A 23,663-nucleotide genomic window follows, 5' to 3' on the forward strand; every position below is an offset into this window, starting at 1 on the left:
AACAGGCCGGCGGGTGTCCCCGGCTGACCCCGCGGGGGTCCGCGTCGGTGTCCCCGGCTGACCACACGGCCGTCCCAGGGTCCCTGCGGGCCTGGGGTACCAATTTTGTGCCTACAAAAATACTAAACATTATTTCTAACTAAATACACCCCCCTAACACATACAGTACAATAATGTGCAAAATAACTATTATCCAGATATGGATAATAGATTATTTGCCCATTATTAAACACTGCATTAGCATACCTAAATAAAGTAAATAAAAACAGTAGCCAGCTAATCCAATGAATACAAGCAGTAACAACATCAACAATGAATTAATTAAACCATTAACCAATGAAACCAATTAATTCCTAAACCAACTCAAAATGAATAGTAACACTAACCAATCAAACCAATGAATTACTACAACATTAATGAATGTAAACATTAAAGACAAATAAATAAATTCAAAGAATATCTGAAATTACCATAAAACGCATTAGCTAACATAATACAACATTAACTACAAATGAACACCAATCGCAAACATTTTATTACCATTAAGCAGGAAAAAAACAAACAATCACATCCACATAAGAAATTGAAATTAAAAAAACCAACAGCAATACCAAGCCACAAATGCTCCCCAAATATTGTCATAATAATGTATTAATCTGTACCCTAAAGTGGTACAGATTAATATATTATCAGTCAATGTGCCTCTCCCCAAAAAATCAAAAAACACATCCAATGAAGAAACCTGTAAAAAGAGACATTTACAAACATTCAATATATTACTTACCATTAGAAGCGGTGGCCCTCCGACTCCCGGGATATCAGGAAGCTCACGTACCTTGAAGGCCTCTAACAGCATCTGATGCCATCCGCCATGAAGATCCGGATCAGGTACCCAAATCTTCTTTTTTCTTTCTTGAATCACCTTCTTCTATCTTCATCTGTCACCATTTCTTGACCTTCTTTATCTTCTATCTTCATCTGTCAAGCCAAAAAACCCCATGGTAAATCCCAACCGATGTTGTCTCGTCGTCTTCTTGTGCTCAAATAAGGCGTCACGGCCTTAAATAGGGCTTGTGACGTCACATTTAGCCTCAAAATGGTTAACAGCCACCTGATTGGCTGTTCAAACCATGTTCCGACATAAAAAATGTTTTTTATATGACGTCACTTAAAGGAAATGATGCCAGCCAATCACAATGGCTGTGCTTCATTTGCCTTTAAGATGACTTCACTAAATCCAAGATGGCCGGCGTCACATGGTTTTTCAGCCAATCAGAGTGTGGAATTGGTTCCCACGATATTATTGGCTGAAATACCATGTGACGCCGGCTTCGTCACGTCATCTTAAATATTAACACGTCATATTTATATACCGTATATTTAAATGCCGTTAGAACTTTATGTGTAGTACTACAGTAAGTGTCTAAACCGTAAAAACATGAATACACCAAAAAGTATATTTAAAGAATGAACATTTTTATTTGTACAGGATAATAAAGGAAAAAATAATACAAAAACACAACGTCGCCTCTTCTTCAAAATGTACAATCTTGTCTCTTTCTTCTCCGCAATGGCTGGTGCTTCTTGAACATCTGGATCTGTAAAAAAGAAACAATATACTATATTATCAATAGCACCATACATTATGCAATCCTGATTTTTGGTGGGTTTGGGGAGAAAGGGCATGACATGGGGAACAGTACATAATGACTACATTGTGCCTACACATGAACAAAAACTATTAAACCATGATGCCAGTACAGTCCATTATTATTCAGTATCTTCTGCTTTTTGGGGGGTTGGGGGAGACAAAGCATGCATGGTATAGGGTACAGCACTTTATATTAGGACTAGAGGTTTACATTATGTTTTTGGGGGTTTGGGGAAAAGGAACATGGCATGCATGGATTTGAGCACTGTATCTTACCTGGCAGTATTGCTGGGACAGTTTCCTGCACCAAGGGGAGGTATTTCATGTGCGTTGTCTTCGCCCAGCTCCAGACATGCAAAATAGAAAATAAGCATTAAACAATGAAATAATTTAAAACAATCAACTTGGTTTTTTTTTAGATGAAAGATATTGGCGGCACATCTTTAGTTGTAAATAAATTTATAACGTGTAGTCGTCAAACAAGTCGATGGACCACCAGGCCCTTGTATGCCTCAAAAGGTCATTGATGCTGTCTCTCACGGTTCTCGCATGAAGAGTGGTAACATTAAAATAGTGCTTCACTTCATCCATAATTGTTCTCCCTAAATTTGCAGGAAGACCCTTCTTGTATTTATTGCCTTCATAATTTACATTTTTTTGCCCATTCTCTGTACATCTCAAAACTGATGTGGTGTTTAAAGATGATCTGGGCATATTTCTGAGGTAGACCACGACATCTGATCTTGTATTTCTCCCGGACACTCTGGGGCAGGTCATTCAGCAGGATGTCTCAGAGCTGTACAATCCTGGGTGCTGGTGTGCTTCTGGCAGCGACCGGAGGTGAGCTGGGGGCTTTGGGACAAACAACGGCATGGCTGGTTACTGCAGAAGGTGAGCCGGGGGCTTTGGGATGAACATTGACGTGGCTGGGTGCTGGAGGAGGAGAGATGGGGGTTTCCGGATGAGCATTGGTAGACAAAGGGTCTGTTACTTAAGGAGTTCCTTTCACAAGTGAGGTCACTCTTTGATAAAGCACCCATAGGGCGAGAAACGCATCAGAGGACCCTGTATCTGTTTGCTTTGATGTTTATTTAATAAATATTTTTTATTGGACATCAGCCTCCAGCCCTATCCCTTCGCTGTGATCAGCAACCTCAACCTGATTTTTTGCTATAATTACCTCTGGACTAAAGCACGCCATGCCGGGACCTAGCAGACTCCTTACATTGTAAGTTTATTTCATTATTTACTTCCACGGACTCTCCTCTGTTACCCAGTGTGTTTTCCTCATTGCTCCAGCCACCTAGACAGCCGGGCAGAGACATGTTCTCCAATACAGGGTGAGTGTTGTTTCTGCACCGCTTGCCCTCGGTTGTACAGTCTTGTTCCTGCAATTTGGTCTTATTATATGGGGCTCAATGGTGAGCGGGACTCTTATTTATCACACATACACTATACTGTGCAATTCGGATGGATTACTGCTACATTCTACATGGGTCCCGGATTTGTTTATTATACTCCTACTCCATGCTGTGATATTTTGTAGCACCAGTTAGGGGATTGTTATTATTTCTCCAATGCTTTACCATTCTCAAAGGGTCAGAGCGGGCAGATGTTTGGGAATCGGTGGCGGTGGGTGATAGCAGTGAAAAGTCAGGGACATCCGATTCAGTTTCGGTGGGTGCAGGGGAACTTCTGGGGCCCGTCCAAACAACTTGATCATTGCAGATTTTGGCAATTTTCTTCTTCACATACAAAGGACCGGGTTCTTTGCCTTGGGAGCCTTTGGAACCTTTTCTGTAGGCACCTTTTGCTTTGGCTTGGACACAGCTTCCGATTTTCGCTTTCTCATGGTCGGCACAACAGAAGAAAGCAGGTTCCTGTGTCTGTAGAATCGGGGATGATTTATGGACACAGATGTAAGAATGCACAATACAGTATCTGGACAAAAGCTTGTTTAGATAGAGATCATAGTCTGGGAGACTATGCAATTTGTGTCACCTTTTATGCACGTGTACCTATTTGAATTTTTGGGCGGGCATGGACACGAGTTGGAGGTGTTAAAAGTGGGCGTATACTTAACCTGTCGAGCGAGGTCCATTACATTATAAATATACCATCACTTCTGTTGATTCAATGCACATTGAATATACATCGAATATACATTCCTCTGTGCTTGATTTCTTTTCTAAAGCAGCGATGCAGAGGAAAGTTATTTCAAAGGATCTCAGCATGAGAATACAGGATATGTACAAGAGAGCACACAGAATTTTACAGATCAAATGCTGGTTACTTACCTCAGGCCTCGATTTAGCACAAAGCACTGTCAGCTATCATGCCCATGATCAGACAAAAAGTGGAAAGCGGAGTCCCCCAGTCACAACAGAGTAAGTATTTATTTTCTTTCTACAATTACTGTATTACTCTAAAAGCTTCTTGCATATCTAAATGCATTTTTTTACTTGTTTTCTTTGCAATTCTTTTTGAGTAAAAAAATTACTGTTCTATTTTTAGATGAAAATATGAAGAAAAAAAATTCCTCTTGCTGCTTTTATTACTCTAAAAGCTTCTTGAATATCAAAATGCATTTTTTTGTTTACTTACATATAGTAGATGAGATTGAAAAAAGACATACAGTATGTCCATCAAGTTCAACCTATGCCAAATTTAGACAACAGATACTCTATCCTATATCTATACTTACTTATTGATCCAGGGGAAGGCAAACAAAAAAAAAGCTGTGTGTGCTGTGCACGTGTATAGTAAGTGAAACTTCTTTGACTTTTGTCACAGAAATTGTATTTGTGTTGGTGATGTTTTAATTAAAAATCAAAATACAATTTCATTGACAAAACGCAAATACATTTGACTTATAACGCCCGTGCTCGGCATACATCCCCTGTATTAGCTATTTGCACTAAGTGTGAATTCCTCGTGTGTATGTGTGTCAGTCAGTGTATGTGTCAGTCAGTGTGTGTATGTGTGTCAGTCAGTGAGTGTCAGTCAGTGTATGTATGTGTCTCAGTCAGCGTGTGTTTGTGTGTGTGTGTGTGTGTGCCAGTCAGTGTATGTATCTGTGTCGGTCAGTGTGTGTACGTTTGTCAGTCAGTGTGTATGTGTCAGTCAGTGTGGGTCAGTGTGTGTGTGTGTGTGTGTCCCCTGCTGCAGCCAGCCCCCCGGCGACAAGTTAACATTCCCCCTCCCCCCACCCGTTACCGGACCAAGAGTTTTTCCTTCCTCCTCCTGCCCCGTCTGGCGGTGCTGCATGGGCATGTAGGCCTCATGTCATGTCAGCGGGCGTTAGGAGCATGTGGTGGGAATGGCACCGCTGCCAGCAGCATATTCACTTGCATGGCAAGTGCCCGTGTCTGCTTGGCGCTGGAGGGCAAAGCAGAGTCTACGTCTATCACAGCCGCCATGAGCACGCTGGCGCAGCGCGACTGTGTGCGGGAGTGGGAAGACCTGCAGGAGCACTACCAGGAGATCCAGGTCAGTGTGCTGCTGGGCCTGCACCCGACAGGGGCAGATAGCGGCTGCGCGCCACCACCTCCCCACTCCTCCCGCGGTGATTGGATGAGTCAGTGGCGCCATCACAACTGCACATGCGCGGCATGGCAGCAGGCAGCGGGCGGGGAACGGTGGCCATTAGGAGCGGCCGTGTGGGGGTGCGGCGGCCATTAGGAGCGACGCCAGCGACTATCGCCGCCGCCGCATGTGACAGAGGACGTGGGGGGGGGGAGCAGCGTTTATTATGTGACATCCCTTCCGTTTCACATTTCGTCTCCCATCATACCAAGTTTTGTACCATCAGGACTAGGTGCCACTAAAGAAGTTTCACTTCAAAAAACCCAAGTGTCATATCATCCAATGAAATCTCATAAGGAGAAAGATAAATGTCTTCCTGACTCCAAAAATTGGCAATCGGATTATTACCTGGATCAACATTCTTCCCATGTTTACTTATTTGGTATATTCCTGTATACCTTTCCTTTCTAAAAAGATGTCCAAACTTTTTTTTAACAAATCTATTGCATCTGCCATCACAGTCTCCATGGGTAATGAATTCCACATTTTAACTGCCCTTACTGTAAATAGCCCTTTCCTTTGATGCTGGTGAAATTTTCTTTCCTCCAACCTTAAGGGATGCCCCCGAGTCCTTTGTACTGTCCGTGGGATGAATAGTTCTTTTGAAAGCTCCTTGTATTGTCCCCGAATATATTTGTATATAGTTATCATATCCCCCTTTTAGACGCTTCTTTTATAATGTAAATAAATCTAATTTAGCTAGTCTCTCCTCATAAGTTAGATTGTCCATCCCCTTTATTAATTTGGTGGCTCTTCGCTGTACTCTCTCTAGTTCCATAATATTTTTTCTAAGGAGTGGTGCCCCAAATTGTACTCCATATTCAAGGTGTGGTCTTATTTTGCTTTGTAAAGCGGCATAATTACACTGGCGACACACTTTATTCGAGCTTGGCTAGTCCCACGAATTCGGGTATACCCGGGTGTATTGAGGTTTGTGACTGTTTTCTGCCCGAGTACATTGAGTTATTTTTCAGGCAGGGATTGAAGCATTTTATTCCCGCTGGCTGCAATACTGCACAGTATATATATATACACTGCATTACAATTCATGAATTTATGCCATCTGGTAGACACGCGAAGCATTGCAGCCTATTAAATCCTAATCATCCTCATTTAACAGATCAGCCGCCCATCAGCCAGGCATGAACCAAGGCTGGGAAGGCAAATGCAACGGGGCTTGTCAGAGGTGAGGAGCGGCGCATTCCAGGTATCTGCCAGGTACATACCGGGTATTTGCTCGAATAAAGTGTGTCGGTGCAGTATGTTTACTTCCCTTCCATCCATTGCCCATTTAATGCAAGATAAGATCTTGTTTGCCTTTGCCGCTACTGCATGACTTTAGGCACTATTGCTAAGCCTGTTGTCTACAAGCACTCCTAAATCTTTCTCTATCAAGGATTCCCCCAATTTATCCCCATTTCATTTGTAAGTCGCTTGTTTATTCTTGCTTCAGAAAAATGCATAACCTTACATTTATCTGTATTAAACCTCATCTGCCATTTACCTGCCCAAGTTTACAGTCTCTCCAAGTCCTTCTGGAGAGAAATTACATCCTGCTCTGATTCTATTACCTTATACAATTTAGTATCATCAGCAAAGATGGAGACTGTCGATGCCAACCTCAAGGTCATTAATAAACAAGTTAAAAATCAAGGGTCTCAGTACCGATCCCTGAGGTACTCCACTCACGACCTTAGCCCAACCTGAAAAAGTTCCATTTATGACAAACCTCTGTTGTCTATCCTTCAACCAGTTTTCAATCCAGGTGCATATACTGTATTTTTACGGAGTCCAATTTGCTTTATTTTGTACACCAACCTCTAGTGTGGAACCGTATCAAAAGCCTTTGGAAAATCTAAGTAGACCACATCAACTGCATTACCGTGGTCTAAATTCCTACTTACCTTCTCAAAGAAACAAATAAGGTTAGTTTGCCATGATCTATCCTTCATAAATCCATGCTGACTATTACTAATAATTTTGTTTTCCATTAGGTACAGATGCAGCGGCCACTATTCGATCAGTTCTCTGAGCTGTTTTCATAAAGTCTTCTGTATTCCACCCGTGATTCACTCGTTATTCTCTGTGAATGCTAGCGTTAACGTGGCTAATCACACCTGTGTTTAGCGTTGTTGATTTCCTTTAATTACCTGGATTCTGATTTTTTGGGTACAGTTCTTCACATATCCACCAGGCGGCAAAATGAATCCCCTATCCAGTGCATAGCACAGTTACTGTATTGTTTGTGTCAATTTGCATGTGTTTAAAAAACAGATAAAAAGAGAGTCCACCACAGTGATCCATTGTAAAATGACTTTGGTCGCTAAAGACGCTGAAGACGTTATCAAATGTAGGTGTTTTCATAATTTCAGTATCTACAGATGCAGCAGCTGTTATTCGAACATTTACCTGGGTAAATGTTGCATATGCCGCGTGGTATTGCGAGATGTTCCGCTGCAGACTATAATGGCCCATTGGATTAACACAGCAGGGGTCCCTGCTGTGTGAGTCCTACCGGGGTCTGCCTTTCTGTAATAGTCGTGCAGTAAGAGATAGGCTGAATCAGTCACTCTAACTGCGCGCCTCTCACAGGCGATCGCATTGTTTTTATTTAATTTTAAACATTGGTTTAACCGTATGTGGGGGCACGGGGTGGGTTGTGTATTGGTGCTTACTAGATTTTTAACTTTAAACATAACAGTAATATAGCAGGGGGTCTCCGGAGCTGAACCGCATTGATTTCAGGTCCAGGGACCATCTGCTTCCCGAGATACAGGCCCCGTTATGGGGTGCCGGTATCTCCTATTTATGGAAATGTCGCGTCACATGATCGGGGCATTTCAATGCATAGGGGATACCGGCACCCCATAACAGGGCCTGTATCTTGAAAAGTAGGGGGTCCCCGACTTGAAATGAATGCGGTTCAGCTCCGAAGACCCCCTGCTAAATTACTGTAATGTTTAAAATGAAATAAAACACCTGTGATCACCTGTGAGAGGTGCACAGTTAGAGTGACGTATTCAGCCTACCTCTTACTACGCGTCTATTACAGAAATGCAGACCCCAGTCGGACTCACACAGCAGGCACCCCTGCTGTGGAAATCAGATGGGCCATTATGTCTGCCACGGCAAAACTAGTGAGGATCACGGACAAATCTCGAAATCCATCTGTAAACACAATGTTGGGTACATTATTCTCAATTGCTATGCCCACACAATTGCTGAACAGACCGAACCTGTACACGCAACATCATGCCAAGTCTTTATTCAAAACCGAACGTCAGTTATGCATATCTAATATTTCCTGCAATTAATGCTGGAACAGATAAGAAGGAGACTTTAGCAGAGATATATCATCATATCATTGAGAACTATGATTATTTCAAATTTTCACCTGACCATCGTGGGTGGAAGCATTCGATAAGGCAAACTTTAACTAATGAGGATTGTTTTTTTCGCACTGCCCTTCCTGAGGAAGATAGCAGGGGTTATTGGTCTGTGTTCCCAGGTTTTGCCAGAATGTTTGCTGATGGCAACTTCAAAAGGAGAAAGGTCTGGTTTTATCCATTTAAGATTCGTATTTCCCATCCCTGCAATGAACTAACCCCGGCATGCAAATACGATTGCAACAACGGGCCGATCATCACTGACGTCACTGAAAACCTAGTGAACCCGCTTGATTATGATCCTTGCTACCTGACCCCACCTGTCAACAATGATTGCTACCTGGCCCCGTCTGACAACCACATTCAGCAGTCAACTATCAATTATAATGCAGACAACATGAGTGACCCCAGCGTCTATGCACAATACACTCCAGCTTGCCAATACGATTCAAATTTGAGCAGGCTTTTCATACTTTTTTGGAAATATCACACACACAGAAATATGTTCTCAAGGGAGTTTTAACTTTTATTACATTTAACAACAGTTCAAATGATTTTCCTTCTACTGTCATCACAGGTTTAGCCAAAGATGGCTTAACTTCATTGCACCTTTCCCCACCCTCTGACCTTTAATTCCCTAATCCTGCAGCCATTTTTTTCTTTCACAGGCGATGAAACACTACAGGAAGGGGAGTGAGGGGGGAAGTCCAAGTTTATTGTACCGTGTGCATAACAGTCAATAGTTTATCTTAACACCCCACCCCCTCTCTCAATGACAAAAGAAATCCAGACTCATTTACAACGAGTGATGGGACTCAGCTAAACCCCATAGCCAGGGGAAGGTGTGGAGATCAAATATTGTTCTGTAGAATGCCTTTTTCCTTGGCTTTGGGAGGGTGAGGGGATGGGGAAAGGTGAGGGGATGAGGAAAGTTAAGCCGTCTTTGGCTAAAGCTGTGATGACAGTAGAATAATAATAAATAAAAGTTACAACTCCCTTAAGAACATGTTTCGGTGTGTGTGATATTTCTATAAACAGTATGAAAAGCAGACCAAGCCTACACAATTTTGAAGGTTTTGAATAGTATTCCCCTGCCTTTAAAAAAAAAATGTGTATTCCACCTCCTCAAGAAATAAAAAGGAAGTGATTCTATGAATGTAAAAACTGCTAAAATATATTTAAAAAAATGCATCATATTATGTTTTTTTTAAATAACTCATTTATTAAGCCCTTGTTGAGAAAAACAATATGCCTTTTTTTTCTTCTTTTTTCTGACTTGCAATTAATATTGGCAGTGAAGTCATTCTTGAGAAACCACAATGCAAGATTTACTGTATAACCCCGTGCATGCTTGTGAAAAAGGCAAAGACATTTCTCAGCCAAGAATCAAAGGCTCAAAGATAATGTGCCTTTTTTTCTTTTTTCTGATTGTTTCTGACTAAAACATAGATTAAAAGAAATTGATGGCCCCGCTCAAAACCACTCCTTATCAAAACCTGTGTGCTGCCTAGGAGATATAAGCATTCAAAACAAACAGAGAAGTACCACAGAAAGGACTCCCAAATTGCGGCACACTACAGTGTATATGTTTAATGAAATGATAATAAAACTTAACATTTATTTAGACACCCTCTAAAATAAGACAGCTTAAGGATGACCACATAGTTATAGGCACAATGTTGTCAGTGTGCCGATTCAAAAACCACATTGAGTAGGTTAATAGTATTCCTGGAACACAGGGGTTTCATAAATTCTCAAAACAGCCTTAGGTCTTAATCACTCATTAGTGCTACAGTCCCAATTGTATGTATGACATTCAGATATAGTTTTGTTCCTATCATGTGAATAGTATAATTCCACACTAAAATATAATCCCTATTTGTGCCTCGTTTAAGACACATCAAATACCTGAGCCTAATAGATGCATCAGGTGACATATGATTCTGAACAGTTTTATTATGTTCTCATAGAACTCTTAGGGCTGCTGGCAAACACACCCAGCTCACTAGACATACACCACTAGAACGTGGGTTAAGGTTTTGCTGTATAGATTTAAACCTTGTCTGAGTCTCTTGTAAGGCAAATCCTGATGTTATTTTGTGTCCTTTTCAGTGCATATTTTGCACAATCACAATTCTGAGAAAATGCATCAGCAGTTTGCTCATAAAAAGGAACAGTTCACATTCAGCCAGACAAAACTCATATTGCCTATACTTTACAATCTTTGGTCATTCTCTATTTCTTAGCGATGCAACTATAACCTTGTAAACCATAAAGGCTAAAATAGTCCCTTGTAGTGTCCTTGATTCTTGCTCATATGCTAAGTAGTTTGAGAGTCAAAGCAGCCACAATACCAAACAAGTTTTATGTAAATGGTATATTACATGAGGTCTGGCTTGTAAGCAAGCCTATGGAGACCTCTTAGGCACTAGGGCAACACACTGCACTCTTACAATAAAGAGAATATCTATTATTAGAGAATATTAGATCAGTGCAACAAATTGAATGAATAAACTTCCCTGCTGCTTCCTTCTGCTGCTCTCCCTTCTAGACACCTCAAAGGACTCTGCTGTACCCGACGGCGCTCGTTTCGGCGTAGGTCACCCGTGGAAGAAGGCATTTTAAAACATAGATTGTAAGCTCCAAGGGGCAGAGACCTGTGCCTGAAAAATGTCTTTGTAAAGCGCTATGTAAAACTAGCAGCGCTAGAACATGCTAAAAAAAAATCTTGCAATTAGGATTGGCAGTGAAGAAAACGGCTCAGAGACATGATCGGATAACAGCCGCTTCCTCTGTACTTCACAAAGTAAAGGCATGCAACATATTTATTTTGCTAGTGAATCTCTAACATATGCCTGATATATTGCTGATCTATTATATTACTTTATATTCAACTTACCCATCAAAGCAGTCATCATATCTGGCAGTGACACGGAATCCAATGATAGAGTTGATGACGGTTGCAGCCTTCAGGGCTTTTACACTTTTTTCACAGTCCATGGGACAACTATTACATATATATAGTGTAGGTACTTGCATACGGGTATGCCTTGATGTGGCATGCAGGCTTACAAATGCTTTGGCCAAAGGGTTTAACAAAATACCCTTTTTCATGAGATTATTATTTTATCTTAGCCTAATTGGTAGGAGCGCAGGAATCGTTCTTTTTGAATCTCTAACGTGTCTGATATATTACTGATCTATTATATTACTTTAAATTCAACGTACCCATCAAAGCAGTCATCATATCTGGCAGTGGCACGGAATCCAATGATAGAGTAGATGACAGTTGCAGCATATATGGAAGTGAAGCCGTTTATTATAGAGACGATAACTGCATCCCGTTCACAGTTGTTGCTGCAAATGGAAATTCAATATACATGTTTGATTTTTGTTGTGGAAACGTCTCATATGCTTTTTTGATGACTGGGATATGCATATATAAATGTAAGCAATAACACCATTGGGTGTAATAATGGATTTTTACAATTATTATTATTAGTAGCACATTTATAATTATAGTACTCTTTTGTTTACGTATGATTACGGTAGCCAAAGTAGTATAGTTGCAATTGCGCTAATATCATTGGCTCTTTTTTTCACTCATGCTTTGCCATTTAACCTTAAAAGGAGAGTATGTATTTTAAAGCTGCTTTGGAAATATTTTGTTAATCCAAATAAAAAATATCTGACCTACTTCAGTATTTATTCTAGTCAAAGTGAATATTACAAACTACAAGGCCAGAAATTATGAGCTTATCATTGATTTTTTTTGTTGGTCAACTGATGGAAGGGCAGATTTAGTACAGATGTAGCAAGTGTTATTACTCCTGTTAATGCAATTAATTATGCATAAAAGATATGGTGTATTAAAGAGAACACATACTGTATGTTACCATTGTGTTCAATGGGACCACTGACTTTATTGTGATAAATATCAAAGTAGTATTAACATATCCTATTGCGTTAATGTGATACCCATGCTCCACTACGCAGAATAAGGGTACGGGGTGCCCACCTTCCATGGGTTACACCTGATCTTATAGCACTCTGCCAGTTCAGGGATGCCTTGTGGAAAAGCTACAAAGTAACTGGCACAACCAAGGATCTCAATCACTACAGATGCCTGCGGAACATGTGCACCAGGCAAACAAGGCATGCAAAAGCACAATATTACTCTGACAATCTCCACCAGAATACATCAAACCCAGCTAACTTCTGGAAGGTTATCAACAATATATTCCAGCCTTCTAACCATCAACATCCAAGTAATATCACTAAGGGTGATATTACTCTGACAAACCCCACTGACATTGCAAACGCATTCAATGATTATTTTGTGGGGTGTGCTACTAACTTATTAGCGAAACGCAACCCAAACCACAAACCTGAATCTCATCCTGGGAGTACCCCTATAGCCCCACCCCCTCCCAACACTGCCCACAATTTTCAATTTGGCCCAGTATCCGAAGGGGAGATTACACAAGCACTCCTCAAATTAAAACTAAGCAGCCAATGTGGACCTGACTTACTACAATATATGTTCCTAAGACTTGGTGCCCCAGCAATTGCCAAACCAATTGCTTCCATAGTCAACTGTATCCTGTCTGCAGGTCATATTCCTAAGATCTGGAAAACTGCCAGAGTTGTCCCAATCTTCAAATGTGGGGACAAAAACACTGTCTCAAACTACAAGCCAATCTCCCTTCTCCCAATCCTATCCAAAGTCATGGGAAAATGTGTCCACTCCCAATTAAGCGATTACTATACCAAGACAAATTTCCCTAGCCAATTCCAATCTGGCTTTCGCCCCAAACACTCTACTGTAACTACCATACTAAAAGTTTGCAATGAAATCCAGTGTGGAATGGAACGGGGTCAACTCATTGGTGCAATATTCCTAGATTTTGCAAAGGCTTTTGATACTGTTGATCATGCTATCCTGCTTAAAAAACTCCAGAGCTCTGGAATAGGGAAGCATGCTTTAAACTGGTTTCAGTCCTACCTATCAGGAAGATCCCAACATGTGTCCATCTCAGGCTCTAACTCCAACCCCCTGGATATCACCTGTGGTGTCCCGCAAGGATCTGTTCTGGGGCCCCTACTTTTCTCAGTGTTCATCAATGATCTTCCCACAGCTTGTAAGGAAGCTTCAAATCACACGTATGCAGATGACACACTCTTATATGCACACAGCCATAGCCTCTCCGACCTTGAACACATACTTCAGTCTGACGTTTTGAGACTCGAAAACTGGATTTTCCAAAACAAACTGTTTTTAAACACTGACAAGACTGTTACAATGGTATTTGGGACCAAGACTAAATTTGTAAAGCTTCCAGTGACTGAGCTCCAGATCAGAACCAACACTAACACCACCCTAACTTCTGTTACTAGTTTTAAATACCTGGGCATATGATTTGACTCCCACTTAACATTCAGAATGCACATTGATACCCTGACATTCAAAACCTATGCCAAACTAGGTGTACTTTACAGGAACAAATCCTTCCTATGTCTGCTGGTCAGAAAGCGTATCGCACAGCAGATGCTAATGACAATTATAGACTATGGAGACATAGTATATGTCTCGGCACCCCAAACCCACCTTGGCAAACTTGACACCCTCTACAATTCAATTTGTCGTTTTGTTCTCCAATGCAATTACAATACACATCACGGCGAAATGCTCAAAGAACTAGATTGGTCATCACTCGAGTCTAGGCGCAAAGTTCACCTTTCCTGTCTTGCCTTCAAATACTTTCTGGGCAAGCTACGCATCTATCTGAACGAGCTCCTCACCCCTACCACATGCAGCACTTATCATCTGAGAACAGACTCCAAAAGACTGTTCATGGTCCCAAGGCTCATAAAGTATCCGGCCGCTCCTCCTTCTCTTACCGTGCACCCCAAAACTGGAACAACCTACCGGAGACTCTCACATCCACCACCAGTTTAAGTTCTTTCAAAACTAAGGCTGTCTCACATTTTAATCTGGTCTGTATCTGTTACATAAGCCTATAATACACATTTTCTCTAACTGTGCATGCAATGTAACAATATAGTATATAAGTATATAATGTATACCCTGTTCATTTAGGTAACTGTATTTGTAACATGTATTATTTGTCATATTAACTATGTCCAGGACATACTTGAAAACGAGAGGTAACTCTCAATGTATTACTTCCTGGTAAAACATTGTATAAATAAATAAATAAAATGGGTGCTATAACATCTACAGTCCTACATCTGTAGGTCAGAGGCAAAAATTGAAATTGCCAATAATAAAGAAGGTTTTTATCTTTTATTGTTGTATGCAGATTTTTACTAACCTTATTCGCCATAATAAACTTATTACATTGAGATGAGAGAAGGAAACTAAATCTGTGGCCATTACTACTTACTGCACAGAATTGTAACTGGAGAAAGAAATGAGTCCTCCAAAGGCGAGGGAGAAGGAATAAAAAACCTGAGTACCAGCATCCAGCCAAGTAACTGGGTTTGCCAGTTCTGCAACCTGAAAGTCATAATTTAGAATAAATATATTGCGCACACGGCAGTTACAATGTATTCAATGCCTTAATCCTTGCCCTTATTTAATGCGAGATGTTTATCATTCTTAAAGCAGCAGCAGTAATTCTGTGAATTCCAGTAATGCATTTGTTATCAGAAATAATGATCCAAAATATAACCAGATTCCTCTTAGACTGTCTTGTTGGAATAACTTTTGTAAAATCTAATACATTACATGTAAAAAAAAATTGTTGACTGTCTATTAAAGCACCACGTATCCTTAGCACATGTACAGTAATGCTCGAATGATTTGCTATAATGAATGTGTTCACTTATTTGCCATAATAATTTACAGATTGTGGGGGCATATGGAGCAAAGTTCATAAAAGTGGGGGGGGGGGGGAATGAGAACAAAATTTCATAGTTCACTATTCCATGTGTAATTTAACCCACAAATGTATATATGCATAAAAACCTGTGGGGAAATGGAATATACATTTAATCAATTAGACAAATGTGGTATGGTTGTCATGGTTCAAAAAGAGGTGCAAAAATACCTTCATCGTAGAAGAACCCCCAATTGAAAGTGTACGGAGATGTTTTATTTGTTTTAAGAAAGTGTTTATTCGGTTATGTAACAAAGGGCCTGATTCCGGCTATGGCCCAAGAGGCAAATTACACCATATTTAATCAGGTTCAAAGACTCCAGGTTGCGAAACTGGGACAAAAACTTTGTTTTTTTCTGCAAACACAGCATTTTATTGAAGGCAAAAATCCCATTGAAACTCTTGACCTGTTTTTTTTTTTTTGCTACCATTTTGCATCTGGGAGAGTGGTAAATAAACCATTTACAGGATTATTATCAAAGGATCCCAGCTGCAAAACAGGGCAAACAGTAAAGCAAAAAGATAGTCCCTTTTCTCAATTACAACAATTTCATTCAATTTCATTATCTTCTTTTCTTAAATAATCTTTAATAAATTTTGTTTGCACCCGATTACATCATGTAATCTAGTTCACATGGATTATTTACAGTTTATCATACAGGCAGTCCTCGGTTATCCGACACAATGCGTTACTCAAAATGGCGTTGGATAGCGAAACGTTGTAAAGCGAAACACATTTTCCCATAGGAACACTGTTTAAATGAAAGGTTTTGTTCCTGAAGGCATTTTTAATGCTAAAATACACAAAATATTTTACGCAGACAATAAGATATGCAGCATACACATAAATTATATAGTGCATATACTGTATTATATATAATATAACATAATATATAATATAAATATATTATATGGTATAATATATATATTATATGCACATAAACAACTTTGCAAAGAGTCGTAAGAGCGTTGGATAAGCCGTTTTGGCGTTGTAAAAATGAACATAGGTATGCATTGCACAGCGTTGGATAAGCCATTCGTTGTAAAGCGAAGCGTTGTAAAACGAGGACTGCCTGTACATACATTTAATTGACCTTTTAGGTAATCTTTAAATAACACATGGGCCTTTACATTTCATGACCTAAAAGTACATAGTCTTGAAAGACCACTTATAACATCTGTAAATAATTTTTCATGTGAGCCAAAAAGGGTAATCACAAGCAGCAATTAGTCTAGATTTTTATTTTACATAACACTACTAACTATACCATTACATCTCCTGGGTGTGTACAATAAGTAACTGTTCTAGATTTATCAAATAAATATTTCACATTGAAATCTTTAAGATATTTCCTTTAAACAATACTGTATACCGTAGTACAGTTTTGTGTATCAGTTTTGCAGAAGTTTACCTAAATTTTGGAACACAAATATTCTGAATAATGATCCCCTGAGTGATTTCTGCTGTGGAATTGCAATTTTTTTGGGTGCGTAGCATTTATAGACAATGATTTGCTTGGTGATTCCAGCTCTGTCATGGGATCATTTCATTTAACCCTGACACGACGATTAAAGCCTGATTCAATTTTCATCTCTATAAATGAAGATCATCTCTTTGGATGTGTAGCACCCTGCTATATTTCTCTGGCCTGGCATATTAGTCGTGGTAATAGCAGGCAGTGCTAGGGTTAAAAACTAGTACATGGCCCTGAATGTGAGTTAGCTTCCCTAGAGTGTATATTATGCTTTCAGGCTCATTTCTGGGAGCAGTTGGGATCACGACAGGATGAGGGCCTTGCTACATCTAATTCTGCCCAGTTACTGGGGCAGATTGGCTTGCTGCTCCTCCTGTCTAAAAAGTGGATCAGTCCAAATAGTGTGAAGTTCTGCCCAGACTCCTCCTTAGTCCTGTCCTACCCAGGGGATGGATGAGACCCCTGGGTGGGAAAACCCAATTTCTAATCCAGACTCCTCCTGAGTCCTAGCCCACCCCAAAGGGAGGGTGGGTGCAGTCCTACCAAAGGAAAGGGTGAGAGATCCAGACAGAGACCTGTGTCCTGGACCGCAGCAATGAAGTGTCAGTTCCTGAGGCAAGAGAGACTTCATCATTCCCCTAGTTTAAATAGGGATTGGAAGGGACAAGGTGATGGTCATCACTTGCATGAGGAAGAGAACTGTCTGTCAATGCTGTATGCGGATGTGTGCACCCAATAAGTACTGAAGTTAAAAGTTCCTGGTGCCCTGTTCTACATTCATTCCACTCCTCTACAGTCTTGGCCTGACCCCACGAGGAGAGAAGACCCTGAGATAAGAGATAAACCAACACTCTATTGGAACAGGTATCACCCTGTCTGATAGAACCAGAGACATTGACAGAGAGAGATTTTATGTACACCCTATCTCTGACTGCCAGGTGGGATAAGGGTGTTACAGATGTATATCCATATATACATTGTGACGGAGTCATTGTCTCTGTATGCTGGAGTGTAGTGAAGTATGTGTGCTCTCTAACATGCAAGCAGTTAACATCCCTTGGAGAGGCTAGTAGCAGATGTAGCAAATTAACAAGCAACACTCCTTAATGAAAAGAGGGTTTGAAAGGCAGGAAGTTTCCAGAGACAATGAGCTAGTTTCTCCCCAAGAGGGTAGAGAGGTGTCAACCAAACAGGAGAGACCCTGGTTGTTCTGGACCAGTGTGTTGCTTGAAGCAAGACTGCGGGGTCCAGCTGTGACTCTCACCCAGGATACAGATTGCAACAGGTTGGACACAGCCTGATCCCTGGAACTGGCATTCCTGGCTTGCTGAAGGAGCTACACAGAGACCCAGGGAGGTAATCCCCCGCAATGTACCGCTGTGTTAATCCAATGAGCCATTAGTCTGTATGCAAAAATGTCACAGAAATGTTGCAGCATTACTGGGGTATTGCCCCAGATTTTCCCAGGCAAGTGTTCGAATACTTGTGGCTGCATCAGTAGGTTTATTGGCTGATAACCAGCTTAGCTGGCAGCCCCATTAGAAAGGGCTACAGTAATGTTTAGTCAGTGTCCTATGAAGAAGTAGGCGTTTATTTTATGGTTTCTTTTTGCCTTAATGGGACGGTGTACTACATTCTTTAATGATATTTGTGGATAATAAAACCACTATAGTTAAGACTAACACTGTGTTTGACGTCTTGCTGACCCTGCCGTGAGAGCGTCCTGCCAGAGGTTGTATAAGAAGTGGGATGCTAAGCCTCTGGGTGTCAGTAAATGAAGATGTGTTAATGCAGAAAACCAAAACCAAAATTTTTGTGCTGATGAGTGAAATTTCAGCTAGCTAGTGCTGAGTGTAAAGTCTGACCCATCGGGTATGAAAGGATTGCTGTGCTGTGTAAAGCTAATGCCATAAGCAAAGTGCTGAGTGTCACGTTTTCCCTGTCAGGTGTGAAAGAAAGTGAAAATGGATTTGTGCAAAGATGTTGCACTAAGAAGAAGCAAGAAGGTTCAAAAAGAATGTAAAGAAAATATGACTAGCAAGTGTGGTGTATAAGTGTGCCAGTCGGGTGGGAAGAAAAAAGAAAAGAAAGAAAACAGGTTTTTTAAATGGTGGACATGAAATGTTTGTTTTGCAATGCACGTAACTATACGAAACAGTCTCCCTTCAGGTCTTATGAAGATAATGAGGAAGATGAAGACGACTCGTACAGTGGCGACACACTTTATTCTCGCTCGGCTAGTCCCGCGAATTTGGGTATACTCCGGTGTATTGAGGTTTGTGATCGTTTTCTGCCGGAGTGTATAGCGTTATTTTTCCAGCAGGGATTGAAGCATTTTATTCCGGCTGGCTGCAATACTGCAATGCCGTGTAAAAACACATGGGGGCGCTTGCGAGCTGTTCTCTTTGAAGCCGTCCCCTATAATGAATTGTAATGCAGTATATATACTGTATATATATATATATATATATACTGTATAACAACAGCCCCTATAACCCCTAACATACAGTACTGTACACATACAGTACTGTACAGTATATGTACATACTGTAAATGATACTATGGGCCGGCGGGGGCGAGATGTGTTTGCAGCAGAGAGAGATCCGCTGCTCTCTCTCTGCGCAAACAGCGGCACATTAAAACTTATTTTAAATACATTTTTATTTATAGTGTAGATGTGCAGGGGGTCTCGGGAGCTGAACCGCACTGGTTTCAGGTCGGGGGACCCCCTGCCCCCCGAGATACAGACCCCTTTATGAAGTGCCGGTATCCCTCTGCGTTTCAAGGTCCCGATCACGTGACCGCGACCTGTAAACCAAGCAGAGGGATACTGGCACCCCCAAAAGGGGCCTGTATCTCGGGAGGCAGGGTGTCCCTGGACCTGAAACCACAGCGGTTCTGCTCTGGAGACCCTCTGCACATGTACAGTATAAATAAAACACATATATAAATAAACACTCGTTCTTTACCTTAGCGGCTATGTGCTATAGTAACGAAGCAGCATTTCTGTATCTTTAATAATATTTTACAGTGAGCAGGGGGTTCCCTGAGCCAGAAATCTAAACTCAGGGGGCCCCCTGCTCTTGCACAATATTATTAAAAGTACAGAAATGCTGCTTCATTACCATAGCGTATAGCCGCTGAGGCAATGAAGGGGTTAACCCACCGTGCCCGCTTTATTGTGGGTAGCGGGGGTGGGTGAAGGGGGTATTTGGCCCTTGGTATGAGTTTAGGACTTGCGGGGGGGTTGCGGGTGCACTTAACCCCTTCCCAACCGTAGCAGTTTATACCGCTACGGTCATGAAGGGGTTAACCACTCCCGCGACCCCCCCCGCAAGCCCAAAACAACCACCGTTGGGGCTAATACCCCTTCACCCACCCCCACTACCCACAATACCTCACACACAGCATCCCCGCAATAAATAAATAAATAAATACAAATAAATACATTTGAAATACATTTTTATTCCTAGTGTAGATGTGCAGGGGGTCTCGGGAGCTGAACCACGTTGGTTTCAGGTCCGGGGACCCCCTGCCCCCTGAGATACAGACCCCTTTATGAGGTGCCGGTATCCCTCTGCGTTTAAAGGTCCCGATCACATGACCACGGCCTGTTAAACCAAGCAGAGGGATACCGGCACCCCCAAAAGGGGCCTGTATCTCAGGGGGCAGGGGGTCCCCGGACCTGAAACCACAGCGGTTCTGCTCCGGAGACCCTCTGCACATGTACAGTATAAATAAAACACATATATAAATAAACACTCGTTCTTTACCTTAGCGGCTATATGCTATGGTAAAGAAGCAGCATTTCTGTATTTTTAATAATATTGTACAGTGAGCAGGGGGTTCCCTGAGCCAGAAATCTAAACTCAGGGGGCCCCCTGCTCCTGCCCAATATTATTAAAAGTACAGAAATGCTGCTTCATTACCATAGCATACTGTATAGCCGCTAAGGTTATGAAGGGGTTAAGGCATAATAAACAATTAATACATTCAATACATATTTTTAATGTGTGTGTTAAACTTCCCTGGCTTCACTGTAATCTATGTAAAAAAACCTCCCCCTATTGTGTGTTAAATCTCCCTGGCCTGTGTTTCTGAGTGCAGTGTACTGTATGTAAATGTGGGGAGGGGGTTCTTGTGTAAATAACCACACCCACCCCCGCTACCCACAATAAAAAAAAATCACACACAGCATCCCCGCAATTCATAAATAAATAAATCTAAATAAATACAAATAAATACATTTGAAATACATTTTTATTCCTAGTGTAGATGTGCAGGGGGTCTCGGGAGCTGAACCGCGTTGGTTTCAGGTACGGGGACCCCCTGCCCCCCGAGATACAGACCCCTTTATGAGGTGTTAACCCACCGTGCCCCCTTTATTGTGGGTAGCGGGGGTGGGTGAAGGGGTTTACTGTATAAATGTGAGTTTATAAATAAAATAAAGAATATTATTTGTAGGGCCCTAGAACAGAAGTTCCCACGCCAATTGCGCGCTCATTGCTCTTTTTTTACAATGTTGCTGGTCTTGCGGCTTTGCAGTCTGGCAGCAAAAAGCAGTTTGTAGTACTGAGTGTGAGATAAATTAACCAGTTCTTTTATTGCTGAAGTCGCCACAAAAAACTTTTATTTACAAATACAGTACAATACAATGGTGAAACATTTCAAGTGAACAGCAATTCAAAACATCAACACACAATAATACATACAGTACTGTACAGTGCAAAACTGCAGCCTTTATTAAATGCTTCTACAGTGGGATTGTGCGCAACACTGTCACTGTCAGTCAGACCTGCACCAGCTCAGTCCTAGAGGGCAGCAAACAGGGCAGGTTTTCAGGGCCACATTGAAAACCGTGCAACACACAACAACATACAGTATTGTGGGTAGCGGGGGTGGGTGAAGGGGTTTATAAATGTGAGTTTATAAATAAAATAAAGAATATTATTTCTAGGGGCCCTAGAACAGAAGTTCCCACGCCAATTGCGCGCTCATTGCTCTTTTTTACAATGTTGCTGGTCTTGCGGCTTTGCAGTCTGGCAGCAAAAAGCAGTTTGTAGTACTGAGTGTGAGATAAATTAACCAGTTATTTTATTGCTGAAGTCGCCACAAAAAACTTTTATTTACAAATACAGTACAATACAATGGTGAAACATTTCAAGTAAACAGCAATTCAAAACATCAACATACAATAATACATACAGTACTGTATGATTATTTATTTATAATACAGTATACAGCTCTGTACTGTATATGCAGTATACAGTATACTGTACTGTATTTGGGGCTTGTCTTTGGGGGTTTATTCATGCAATTATTAGGGTGACCTGCCTTTGGAAATACTGTGACAGTACAGTCCCAGCTATTTCAGCCACCCCACCCCCTCCCTTAGAGTTTTAAATACCTCCCTGGCCAAGCGTCAATCGGCTGACTCATCCAACCCTAATCTTCTGCCATTGTGTTGTTAATCCGCCCCTGGGCGGGCTACGGTAACAAGATTCAGCAGGAGGCCAGCGTCTGATCCCACCATCCCCCTCCAACAACCCTTAAAGGCCTGCCTGATGTGGAAAAATCCCATCTCGAATTGGATATGTAAATCTGATGTGCATCCGTTTGCTTACAGTAACTGTACTGTTCAGAAAAGCCACTTCTTCTAAATTAAATACAGTACATTCTCTAATACCTTTGGAATAAAAATATACTGTACTGTATACTGAAAATATACAGGATAAATATACACTAATGTGAAATAATCCGTTCTGTGGGTCTGAGCGGGTTGAAAGTCACAGGTCCTCATACAGTACATTCTCGAATACCTTTAGAATAAAAATATATAAATATACAGTATAAATATTGTACAGTATAATGTTAAATAACCCGTCCTGTTCTTTTTTCCTTCATAACAGTATCCTCATTGTGTCTGCGGTACAGTAGTTCATTGAGAGAGGAGAGGTTTTGTGTACATCATTACTGCTGTTTATATACTGTACATTTGACTGCACAAGCAGATTTGACGGGACACAACGCCCCCCTCCCCCTTGGGCACCCATTTTCCTGGAACGACAAGAAAACAAAAACTTAGTTCAGTTACTGTACTGCACAGTATGTGCATACTGTACTGTATTATGGCAGAACTACTGTAGGTGGCTGGTGCAGCTTTCTCTGTAAAGAAAAAAATGGAGCAGTTAGTAGGCAGTTACTGTAGTACTGTCAAACTACTGTATACTGGAACTACTGTATACTCTGACTACTGTTACAGTAAATTCAATGTACTGTACTGTAACCGCTGGTGCCATGGCTATGTACTGTAACCTTGTAATCTTATGGCTGCTGTCTCTGAAAAGAAAAAATCTGTGCCATACTTACCTGTATCATACTGTGCTTACAATACTACAGCACTCTACTACTTTCCTAATGCTTGCCCATTGCGCGCGATGACAATGGGCAACACTGTGGCAATATGGTCTATATATTTATTGCATCGTTTCACGGTGAGTACATCGTTCCAAAAACTCAGTATGGCTTTCAACAACTCATCCTTTTTGGAGGGTTTCGCCACTTTACGGATATGGTCCTTCAGCTGATGCCAGACCATTTCGATCGGATTGAAGTCTGGCGATCTGTGATTGGAAAGAAAGGACAATTGGTTTAAGAGCTAAAA

General features: G+C 41.2%; 1 protein-coding gene and 1 long non-coding RNA gene across 2 annotated transcripts in view; both read right to left on the reverse strand.

Moving 5' to 3' along the window:
• SLC6A19 (solute carrier family 6 member 19) overlaps positions 1-23,663 on the reverse strand; it is a 226,533-nt gene that overhangs the window by 45,824 nt on the left and 157,046 nt on the right. The window contains exons 6-7 of the mRNA XM_075586359.1: positions 15,030-15,142; positions 11,851-11,979 (exon numbers count right to left, since the gene is read on the reverse strand). Of these exons, the coding sequence (XP_075442474.1) occupies positions 11,851-11,979; positions 15,030-15,142 (242 nt within the window). The remainder of the gene's footprint in view (positions 1-11,850; positions 11,980-15,029; positions 15,143-23,663) is intronic.
• Positions 523-11,805, reverse strand: LOC142487298 (uncharacterized). Its single transcript, XR_012799190.1, has 3 exons — positions 11,522-11,805; positions 1,928-1,995; positions 523-1,598 (listed from the first exon to the last, which is right to left on the reverse strand). It is a non-coding gene; the product is annotated as an uncharacterized LOC142487298 (long non-coding RNA).

The sequence above is a fragment of the Ascaphus truei genome, chromosome 2 (genome assembly GCF_040206685.1).
Source record: "Ascaphus truei isolate aAscTru1 chromosome 2, aAscTru1.hap1, whole genome shotgun sequence".
Taxonomy (NCBI): Eukaryota; Metazoa; Chordata; class Amphibia; order Anura; family Ascaphidae; genus Ascaphus; species Ascaphus truei.